The following is a 12,500-nucleotide window of genomic DNA, read 5'->3' as shown; positions in this document are numbered from 1 at the left end:
ATATCCATCCATCCATTTCCTACCGCTTATTCCCAAATATACATGTATACATACATATATATAAATATATGCATATATACACACATACATATATAATTTAATCTGTCCTGTGCAGCCAAAGAATATTGTTGATCTAAAGGCCTGGATCTGCTGGACAGATTTACTTTACAAAAGATTTCATATTTACTGCATCCGGACTGCAGCAGGAGGAGATGGAAAGAAGACAGAGTGGGGTGTCGTGGGGACAAGATAAAGAGGGGCAACAACAACATAATTACATCAGCTGACACAATGTACACATATGATACTGGTGTTCATAACAAAACCAACGGTGAAGTGGATAGTAATAACACAGTATTGACAAAGAACATTATTACACCACAAATAATAATAATACTAACATCAATAACGTTATTGATAATGAATGATAATATTTACTAATTGTGAGGTGTGTCTGTTAAAATCATGGTTGTTTTTACAAATGACAGATGTGAAGTGAAGTGAATTATATTTATATAGCGCTTTTCTCTAGTGACTCAAAGCGCTTTACATAGTGAAACCCAATATTTAAGTTACATTTAAACCAGTGCGGGTGGCACTGGGAGCAGGTGGGTAAAGTGTCTTGCCCAAGGACACAACGGCAGTGACTAGGATGGCGGAAGCGGGAATCGAACCTGCAACGCTCAAGTTGCTGGCACGGCCGCTCTACCAACCGAGCTATGCCATGAACATGAACAAAAGCATGTATTGTATTTGTGTGATGATGTAAATGAGGTGTGGTTGTATTGTATATTCAGTATGTGTCCATGAAAGGGCATTTTATGACTTTTCTTAATTTGATACATGCCATAGTATGATTGTATTGTCGTCATTTTGTATCATGATTTTTGTATCCCTTTAATTTAGGTAGCCAGTAGCTGCAGATGGAAATTAGGTATTTAACTACAGAACTTAATGTTTCTGTGCATTGTCCCTTCAAATTAATACTAATCTATAACCTGTAGTTAACAATACATACATTCAATGAATAATCCAAATGATGGCAAACAATGAATAAAGGAGTGTAATATATTAACTTATACAGTGTTATTTTAATCATCATAATTTGATTTATAATTAATAATTGCTACTTTACAGTCAGGCACGGACTCAAATAACAGTGACGAGGGTTTTCTGTACTCGATTCATCCAACAAACAAATGGATTACTTGATTATCAAAATAATAGATGGATCTTGGTCCGTTTCCAGTGAGGGTTGGACTCCGCCAAGGCTGCCCTTTGTCACCGATTCTGTTCATAACTTTTATGGACATAATTTCTAGGCACAGTCAAGGCGTTGAGGGGATCTGGTTTGTTGGCTGCAGGATTAGGTCTCTGCTTTTTGCAGATAATGTGCTCCTGATGGCTTCATCTGACCGGGATCTTCAGCTCTCACTGGATCGTTTGTCAGCCGATTGTGAAGCAACAAGGATGAGAATCAGCACCTGCAAGTCCGAGTCCATGGTTCTCGCCCGGGAAAGGGTGGAGTGCCATCTCCGGGTTGGGGAGGAGACCCTGCCCCAAGTGGAGGAGTTCAAGTACCTATGAGTCTTGTTCACGAGTGAGGGAAGAGCGGATCGTGAGATCGACAGGCGGATCGGTGCGGCGTCTTCAGTAATGCAGACGCTGTATCGATCTGTTGTGGTGACGAAGGAGCTGAGCCGGAAGGCAAAGCTCTCAATTTACCGGTCGATCTACGTTCCCATCCTCACCTATGTCCGTGAGCTTTGGGTTATGACTAAAAGGATAAGATCACGGGTACAAGCGGCCGAAATTAGTTTCCTCCACCGGGTGGCGGGGCTCTCCCTTAGAGATAGGGTGAGAAGCTCTGCCATCCGGGAGGAACTCAAAGTAAAGCCGCTGCTCCTCCACATCGAGAGGAGCCAGATGAGGTGGTTCGGGCATCTGGTCAGGATAAATGGGTTGTACTTGTATCGCGCTTTTCTACCTTAAAGATACTCAAAGCGCTTTGACACTACTTCCACATTTACCCATTCACACACACACATTAACATACTGATGGAGGGAGCTGCCATGCAAGGCGCTAACCAGCACCCATCAGGAGCAAGGGTGAAGTGTCTTGCTCAGGATACAACGGACATGACGATGTTGATACTAGGTGGGGATTGAACCAGGGACCCACGGGTTGCGCACAGCCACTCTCCCACTGCTCCACCCGTAACGCCAACCTAGGGAGGCGTTTAGGGCACATTCGACCGGTAGGAGGCCACGGGGAAGACCCAGGACAGTTGGGTAGACTGTCTCCCGGCTGGCCTGGGAATCCCCCGGCAAGAGCTGGACGAAGTGACTGGGGAGATGGAAGTCTGGGCTTCCCTGCTTAGGCTGCTGCCCCCGCGACCCGACCTCGGATAATCGGAAGAATATGGATGAATGCTGACCAATAATTTTGTGTTGTGTCTTTCAGCCAACCATCTAAATGTGCAACCATGGTTTGTCCGAAAGTGTAAATGTTTCAAATATTTGGAGTCAGATTAGGGTAACATTCCTGCTGCAACAAAGAGTCACATGCTTGTGATGAATCAATGTGCTTTTTCTTAGTCTTGAACCCCAAACAGACCATGTGGTGTGGAAAAAAAACATTTTGTCACTTCGTTTGAGAACATGCTGGTTGTTGTGTCTTTGTGCAGGTGGTACAGTTGCATGCTTGGGAAGAAGTGCAGCCTGGCACCGCTGAAAGAAGAGCTGAGGAAGCAAGGGGTGAGTAGTCCCAATCTCAAAAAACAGCAAACATTTTCCTGACATGAGTACTTGGGGTGGCAGGGGCACATACTTGCTGCCACCTTTTGAAGGTGGAGTTTCATAAATCACTCCATGCAGGTACGCTGGCTAACCAAAAATACCTCGGTTTGAGCGTTTTATTTTTACCATTTTGGTTATCGTACTGTTTCATTCAGCGGACCTGGAAGCGCCCAAACAAAGAATACACGTGTTGGTGACTCGGTCCTTTTGTGTTATTATTCCACTTTGTGAGTGTTCCTAATGGAGATGGGAATATTTGTGTCGGGTTTAAACACTGGTGACATCTATTAAACAAGACAAGAAGCAAGGAATCAAACAGAGACAGAATTAAATTTGGCTCAGTTAGGAGAAACGCATACACCTGTAGTCTTGTACATTGTCACCACGCTCTGACGAAAAATTGTACGCCTCCTCTTTTATTTGGACTTTCCCTGATTACACGGCAACAGCTGTTTCAAATGTGCATGTTAATAAGCACCTATATTAATGGTGAATTTGTTCCCCATAATAAAGTGTTACCATGTTTTTTTTTACTGGTGCACAAAATGAACCGTGCATGAACATCACCTTGTTCCAACAACAAAACCAACACAGTGCATAAACTCACAACAAATTACACACCTGCAAATCAGTCAGCTGTTGCAGTATCCGTAATGTGCCGATAGGGCAGGGGTCGGGAACCTTTTTGGCTGAGAGAGCCGTTCAAGCCAAATATTTTTTAAAGTATTTCCGTGAAAGCGATATAATTTATTTATTTTTTTAACACTGAATACAACCTTGTGCGTGCATTTTTAAGAAATACCAACATTTTTTAGAATATAATAAGTCTCTTATTCTTTTTAATAACATTGTTATTCTGAGGCTAACCAAAAATACATTAAATACTTCTTACCATTAATGCGACGGTAGAAAACCGGATGGATTGATGAAAATGCATGAGAATGTTTTATATTTTGAAGGTTATTTTTGACACTGTGATTACCTGCGGAATTATTCATTACTTATCGTTGGATCGGTTCGCAGCCGAGTGTGAAGCGACCGGAATGAGAATCCGCACCTCCAAGTCCGAGTCCATGGTTCTCGCCCGGAAAAGGGTTGGGGAGGAGACCCTGCCCCAAGTGGAGGAGTTTAAGTACCTAGGAGTCTTGTTCACGAGTGAGGGAAGAGTGGATCGTGAGATCGACAGGCGGATCGGTGCGGCGTCTTCAGTAATGCGGACGTTGTATAGATCCGTTGTGGTGAAGAAGGAGCTGAGCCGGAAGGCAAAACTCTCAATTTACCGGTCAATCTACGTTCCCATCCTCACCTATGGTCATGAGCTTTGGGTCATGACCGAAAGGATAAGATCACGGGTACAAGCGGCCGAAATTAGTTTCCAGGTCTCTCCCTTAGAGATAGGGTGAGAAGCTCTGTCATCCGGGGGGAGCTCAAAGTAAAGCTGCTGCTCCTCCACATCGAGAGGAGCCAGATGAGGTGGCTCGGGCATCTGGTCAGGATGCCACCCGAACGCCTCCCTACGGAGTTGTTTAGGGCACGTCCAGCTGGTAGGAGGCCACGGGGAAGACCCAGGACACGTTGGGAAGACTATGTCTCCCGGCTGGCCTGGGAACGCCTCGGGATCCCCCGGGAAGAGCTAGACGAAGTGGCTGGTGAGAGGGAAGTCTGGGCTTCCCTGCTTAGGCTGCTGCCCCCGCGACCCGACCTCGGATAAGCGGAAGATGATGGATGGATGGATATCGTGTTAAGCAATGTCAGCTAAGATTTATCTGAGCCAGATGCAGTCATCAAAAGAGCCACATCTGGCTCTAGAGCCATAGGTTCCCTACCCCTGCGATAGGGAGAAGTTTGTATTTACACGATGAGTCGGGTGTGTTTGGACCTCCGCCGGACCCTTGAGGCCGACTCACCGAACCCCTGGGGTTCGGTCGAACCCTGGTTAAGAACCACTGGTTTAGTCCCTTACGTGAATGAGCTAAATAATATTAATTTATATTTTACGGTAATGTGTTAATAATTTCACACATAAGTCGCTCCTGAGTATAAGTCGCACCGCACCCCCTGCCAAACTATGTAAAAAAACTGCGACTTATAGTCCGAAAAATACGGTAATAAAATTACTAAATTAAGTTATTGTGCTGAAAATGATCATTATTCCACAAAGCTCGGTATTGGGACCTAAGTTATTTATACTTTCTTTAAAGGGGAACATTATCACCAGACCTATGCAAGCGTCAATATATACTTTGATGGTGCAGAAAAAAGACCATATATTTTTTTAACCGATTTCCGAACTCTAAATGGGTGAATTTTGGCAAATTAAACGCCTTTCCGTTTATCACTCTGGAGGCGATGACGTCAGAATGTGACGTCTCCGAGGTAACACACCCGCCATTTTCATTTTCAACACATTGTAAACATTGGGTCTCAGCTCTGGTATTTTCCGTTTTTTCGACTATTTTTTGGAACCTTGGAGACATCATGCCTCGCCGGTGTGTTGTCGGAGGGTGTAACAACACTAACAGGGAGGGATTCAAGTTGCACCACTGGCCCGAAGATGCGAAAGTGTCTGCCGCCAGACCCCCATTGAATGTACCAAAGTGTCTCCACATTTGACCGGCGATGACAGACATGGCACAGAGATGTATGGATAACCTGCAGATGCATTTGCACCGATAAAGTCAACGAATTCACAAAGGTGAGTTTTGTTGATGTTGATTTCTGTGCTAATCAGACATATTTGGTCGCGGCGTGACTGCCAGCTAATCGATGCTAACATGCTACGCTAATCGACGCTAACATGCTATTTACCGGCGGTGCTAAAGCAGACGTGGCAAAGAGATGTATGGATAACCTGCAGATGCATTTGCAACGATAAAGTCAACAAAATCACAAAGGTGAGTTTGTTGATGTTGACTGCCAGCTAATCGATGCTAACATGCTACGCTAATCGATGCTAACATGCTATTTACCGGCGGTGCTAAAGCAGACATGGCACAGAGATGTATGGATAACCTGCAGATGCATTTGCAACTATATTACGTTTCCTTCCACCCACATTTAATGCGAAAAAAACACTTACCAATCGACGGATTTAAGTTGCTCCAGTGTCACAAGATGCAAAAGTCCTGATCGTTTGGTCCGCACATTTTACCGGCGATGCTAACGCAGCTATTCGGCCATGCTATGGCTATGAATAGCGTCAATAGCTATTCGCTCAATAGCTTCAGTTTCTTCTTCAATACTTTCATACTCCAACCATCCGTTTCAATACATGCGTAATCTGTTGAATCGCTTAAGTCGCTGAAATCCGAGTCTGAATCCGAGCTAATGTCGCTATATCTTGCTGTGGTATTCGCAATTGTTTGTTTACATTGGCAGCACTGTGTGACGTCACAGGGAAATGGATAGTGGCATTGCAAATAGCGAAAATCAAGCACTTTGGAGCTTAATTTAGGGATATTCCGAGACCGGTAAAATTTTGAAAAAACTTAAAAAAATACAACAAGTGAAGTGAAGTGAATTATATTTATATAGCGCTTTTCTCTAGTGACTCAAAGCGCTTTACATAGTGAAACCCAATATCTAAGTTACATTTAAACCAGTGTGGGTGGCACTGGGAGCACGTGGGTAAAGTGTCTTGCCCAAGGACACAACGGCAGAGACTAGGATGGCGGAAGCGGGAATCGAACCTGCAACCCTCAAGTTGCTGGCACGGCCACTCTACCAACCGAGCTATACCGCCACTGGAAACTGATTTTTATTGTTTTTAACCCTTTTGAAATTGTGATAATGTTCCCCTTTAAATGATATTTGTTCAGTATCTAATAAATTGAACACACAGCTATGCACATCCGTCATGGCGCTTGGGTCCACCGGGGACCGAGAGAAGAAAAACAGCTACGCTGCGTCTCACGTCGGCAATGAGAGGACTCGACTCGCAGCCATGAGTGTCAGCAGCCGGAACTAATAAGCCAACTCATGACTCCCCGCATCGGCTTGTAGTCCCGTGCCAGTGGTGTCCATCACACGCTTAGAAAACCAAGACGCTCACGTACTTGCACCTGCATCCTCATGAGGCCGCGCTCATGCTCATCAGCACAAGTGCAGCTTTGGCAGGCGTCCCACCCTTCACGTGCTAACATGCTAATCACTCACTGGTGTGTTGTGGAGTGTCCTCGTGTCTCCTCTCAGTACAGCAGGTCTTTAGAGATCCTTCCAATTTGTGCCTCTCGGAGCGGAACTGAACTGGAATGTCACTTCGATCCAAACGAGCCTTTTCGCCGCCATGTGCTTCTCGCCACATCGCAGCTCCGCACTCACTACTTCTCACCCGCAATTAAGAGGCGCGGAGCTCACTGACCCCGAGCACGTCCAGCGTCCACCTCTGAAGGCTGCTAAACACACCATCTTTCACACACTTTCCACTTCTTCCATTGACCCCAGTGGGTGTTTGATTCTAGTCAGTGCAGGGCTGGGCGATATGGCCTTTTATTAATATCTCCATATTTTTAGGCCGTATCGCGATACCCGATATATATCGCGATATTTTGCCTTAGCCTTGAATGAACACTTGATGCATATAATCACAGCAGTATGATGATTCTTTGTGTCTACATTAAAATATTCTTGTCCTTGTCATGAAAAAGGGACATTTTTGTCATGAAAAAGGGAGGTTTTTGTGGTTGGTGCACTAATTGTAAGTGTATATTGTGTTTTTTCCATCCATCCATCCATTTTCTACCGCTTATTCCCTTTCGGGGTCGCGGGGGGCGCTGGCGCCTATCTCAGCTACAATCGGGCGGAAGGCGGGGTACACCCTGGACAAGTCGCCACCTCATCGCAGGGCCAACACAGATAGACAGACAACATTCACACTCACATTCACACACTAGGGCCAATTTAGTGTTGCCAATCAACCTATCCCCAGGTGCATGTCTTTGGAAGTGGGAGGAAGCCGGAGTACCCGGAGGGAACCCACGCATTCACGGGGAGAACATGCAAACTCCACACAGAAAGATCCCGAGCCTGGATTTGAACCCAGGACTGCAGGAACTTCGTATTGTGAGGCAGACGCACTAACCCCTCTGCCACCGTTGATTTAATAATTAAAAAAAAGGGGTACCACGGCCCGGTGGTTGGGCACCACTGCTCTTAAGGGTGAGAGCGGCGAAAGTTGTGTGGTATTACCAATCTTGGTGGGAACGAGCACCTTGTATGATTTACAGACCACATTGGTCTGACTACGGTCCCGTTTTGAAAAAATCCAAAAAAGTGCCATGCTGTCCAGGTGACTTTTCCTCTTTTATTCACAATAAATGAATAGTCAACATCCATCCATCCATCCATTTTCTACCGCTTATTCCCTTTCGGGGTCGCGGGGGGGCGCTGGCGCCTATCTCAGCTACAATCGGGCGGAAGGCGGGGTACACCCTGGACAAGTCGCCACCTCATCGCAGGGCCAACACAGATGGTCAACATAAAATAATAATAAAAATAATAGTAAAATTACTGCGGAAAATGTTGATGGGCCCTCCAACTGTGCTGCGAATCTCTGTGTTTAAGCTAAAAAGCTAGCATAAAATGTTAGCAAGTTTACGTTAGCTTGTTAGCATACTTGCAAGATGAATACAAGTCTCAAAAACCAATTGTAGGTTTTAATGATCAAAATGAAATATTAGTAGGCTAAAATTTTGCATATGTCTGAGATGGTGCTTTCACGCCAAATTTCTCCCCCCTACAACCCCCCCCCCCGCCCTCCCCCCATTTACTTCCAGGGTCATGATTAATACAGACGTTTTGTTAGCGCTATATTATAAAAATATAACGCTATATTATAAAAATACAGACGTTTTGTTAACGCTATATTATAAACAATAAAAAAATACAAATATAAACAATTTACAAAGACAAGCTATGGGATGAGGTAAGAGGAAACGTGACCCAGGAAGTAAATGCGTCATCCCATAGCTTGTGTTTGTAAATTGTTTTTATTTTTATTTTTTATAATATAGCGTTAACAAAACGTCTGTATTAATCATGATCCCGGAAGTAAATGGGGGTGGAGGGAAGGTTTTTGTAGGGGGGGAGAAATTTGGCGTGACGGTGCCAAGATCAAAAGGCATGATTTTTAGGTTTAAGCGGATACAATTAGCTCAAAGCAAACATAAAGTGTTAGCGTACTGAGATTATGTTAGCATGATAACAAATACGGTGGTATTTTAACCACAATTTCTTCAACCAAACATGATAGTTGATACTGTTACCTGATTGGCTGTTAGCGTCGTCACTTCCTGCGTTGCTTGGTTACCAGAGAGCGAGTGCCTTTGTTCATGCAACCAACCTTGCTTCCATACTTCCGCTTTCTTCCGACAAAGTAGAAAAAAAAAAAAATCAAAGTTTTTATCAAACATATTTTTAATTGATATTGATTACGTGTCTATTGTGATATTGTAATGTTTCCTTACCATTATTGCTAAGTTGTCCATTACCATTGTTGGTATATTCATTATTCCTACATTGTTGATACAAATTATTGTTGCAGTGTAATAATTATTTTAGCTGTGGTAATGCTACTATGATTAAATAACTTATATCTGTCAGGTAGTGTTTGTGACGAACTCCAAGATGCAGAGATGACGGCAGGCATTGAGCAGGTAAACATGATTTAATTAAACACTAAAACAAGAACAAACAAAAGGGTACAAACAAAAGGCGCGCACGAGGCGGATAACAAACTTGGCTATGAACAAAAAACTAGCACAAAAGATAACTGAGGACTAGAAACAAAAAACACTTACTGTGACACGAAGGAACTATGGCATGAGCAGAGTGAACAGAAGTAGACATGACTACAACAAAGTATTAATGACATTGACAGGTAGTGGTGACAATCGACACAACAATAATCCAGCACTGACCGGAGGACAAAGCAGGTTAAAATTAGATTGGGCTGATTGACACCAGGTGTGGCCAGGTGCCAATCAGCCGCCGCTGAGGGGAAACAGTGCTCAGGGAGAAAAACAGGAAATGACCAAAATAAAAGTGCTGACAGGAAACAAAACCAAAACCAAACCGTCAGGGACAAGCCTGACAGTCTTCTTCCCACTAGACAATCATGCATTACATACTATACATTACCTTTTGCACTATATTAATTTATATTATTATGTGTTTTCAACTCTGTAATTTTTTTTAAATATTTTTTTATGTCATAGCCTGAAATAAATAAATAAATGAAAAATAAATAAATAAATAAATAAAATTATATATATTGATATGGTTTAGCTCTTGTCCCCTTTAAGGCTGCCATTATACACTGAATAATTAGTGTGTGCAGGCTGTAATTACACTAACTTAAGTCAAAATATGACTTTCACACCCCAGCTTTGGAGCGAGCAAGAGCGTAGTGACGCATTTTTTCCCCGTTTTTGTCTTCAGGTGCCCAAAGTGACGCACACAGAGTTCTGCCAGGGTCGCACTATGCGGTGGGCGCTGGCCTGGAGCTTCTACGATGACGTCACCGTCCCCGTAAGTCTTCTCCGGCCCTCGGGCGGCTGTATTTTTATGATCGACCTCCTCCTTGCTACGCACCTCCTCTAACTGCGCCTTTGACTCTTCCACCCCGCGCTCCTGTCCCCCCGCTTACAGGGAGGGAGCTTTATGCGGCTTTAGTTTGGCTGTAGCCTGGCAACAGTTGCCATGGCGAGAAATGTGCACGTCTTTTGTCTTGTCTGGACAGTGGAGACGTAAACAGCAGCAGGAATGATGTTGACGTTGCCAAAAAGAAACGGCCGGAAGTGTGTGTGTGTGTGTGTGTGTGTGTGTGTTCTTGTTTTTCTACCCTTCTTGAGACATCAATGAGGAAAAGTAGCTTCCATATGAGGAGGTTTGAACAAGTTAGGACATGAATCCTGGTCCCAATACGGAAAAAACGTTGCATCTAATTGTGGTGGTGAAATCTATCAAAATGAGGGTGGTCCCAAAAATTAGGGATTTTTCAAATTGACTGTGTGTCAGTTTTAAACGTGCTCCCCCTCTGGTCAATATATGAAATAACAAGTGTGTGTAACAATGGGAAGTGCTCCCCCTCTGGCCAACATATGTAATAACAAGTGTATGTAAGAAATTGAAGTACTCCCCTTCTGGTCAACATATGAAATAACAAGTGTGTGTAAAATAGTGAAGTATTCCCTCTGCGGCCAACATATGAAATAACAAGTTGGTGTAAGAAATTGAACTGTGCCGCCTTTGGCAAAAATGTATTGAAAAAATAAAATAAATATGTATATATACTTCAATAACATGAAGTAAATAATGAAGATTAAAAAACAATTACAAAAAAAAAAATGAATGAACTAAATGCTTATGTTTTTATATTAGCGTACTTTGTATATATTATTAATGTTGTAAATAAAATGTTTCAATATTTAGAAAGGGTGGTTCTAAAGAGGTAGGCATTTTTCGGCGGTCGCAAGAAGGTGACAAATACAAAAAATTGTGTGTGTTTTTGTGTGTGTTTGTGTGGTCTTGTATTATATATGCTGATCAGCCTCCGCTTGGGATGGTTTCCTACTGGCTCCGCTGTGAACGGGACTCTCGCTGCTGTGTTGGATCCGCTTTGGACTGGACTCTCGCGACTGTGTTGGATCCATTATGGATTGATCTTTCACAGTATCATGTTCTCATATGTTCTCATAGTCATCAGTATCATCAGTATCACAGTATCATGTTCTCATAGTTATCATTGTCACCGACGTCCCACTGGGTCATTATTGTCACCGATGTCCCACTGGGTGTGAGTTTTCCTTGCCCTTATGTGGGCCTACCGAGGATGTCGTAGTGGTTTGTGCAGCCCTTTGAGACACTAGTGATTTAGGGCTATATAAGTAAACATTGATTGATTGATTGATTGATTGATATTTCTACCCTTCTTGAGACACGAACAATGAAAAGTAGCTTCCATAAGAGGAGGTGTGAACAAGTGATGACATAAATCATGGTCCCAATACGGAAAACAATCGCATCTAATAGAGAATGTCTCATGTGCATCCCTGGTGGTGAAATCTATCACAATAAGGGTGGTCCCGAAAAGGAGGGATTTTTTTAAATTGACTGTGTGGCTTTTAAAAGTGCTCCCACTCTGGTCAACATATGAAACAACATGTGTGTGTAAAAAGTTGAAGTGCTCCCCCTCTATTCAACATATGTAATGGCAAGTGGGTGTAAGAAATTGAAATGTGCCCTTTTTGGCCAAAATGTATTAAAAATTCAAATAAATACAGTTTTGATCAAAATTATTCAACCCCCACACAATTTTGGTGTTTTAGCAAGTTGGACATTTATTCCGTGTTTTGTTTATAGTCATATCAAATAAAGATGCATTAAATAGACAAATGCAACTTGAATTACAACATTATATTTTGTAACATACCAAACAGTGTCATTCCTCTTAATATCTCATTGACAAAATTATTCAACCCCTTGAAGATCATAACTCTTAAGAACAGAATTTGAATAAGGTCGTTTCAATCAGGTGTTGAAAACACCTGTAGATGTGATTAGAACCATAACGAGCAACAATTAAACTGATTGAAAAAGACTGTGACGCTCAGCTTCTTGTAGATGGTCAATGGTGTATTTGCAACATGGTGAAGTCCAGGGAGTGGTCAAAGAAGTCAAGAGAGGAGGTCATTTCTCTTCAT

The 12,500-nt window shown here is 43.0% G+C and overlaps 1 protein-coding gene across 1 annotated transcript in view; it reads left to right on the top strand.

Annotated features, from left to right (window-relative positions):
• Nucleotides 1-12,500, top strand: part of mettl16 (methyltransferase 16, N6-methyladenosine) — a 51,550-nt gene that overhangs the window by 30,881 nt on the left and 8,169 nt on the right. The window contains exons 7-8 of the mRNA XM_061919176.1: nt 2,688-2,757; nt 10,237-10,326. Coding sequence (XP_061775160.1) covers nt 2,688-2,757; nt 10,237-10,326 — 160 coding nt within the window. The remainder of the gene's footprint in view (nt 1-2,687; nt 2,758-10,236; nt 10,327-12,500) is intronic.

Source organism: Nerophis ophidion, linkage group LG13 (assembly GCF_033978795.1).
Source record: "Nerophis ophidion isolate RoL-2023_Sa linkage group LG13, RoL_Noph_v1.0, whole genome shotgun sequence".
NCBI lineage: Eukaryota > Metazoa > Chordata > Actinopteri > Syngnathiformes > Syngnathidae > Nerophis > Nerophis ophidion.
This window is presented reverse-complemented; position numbering and strand designations above follow the sequence as displayed.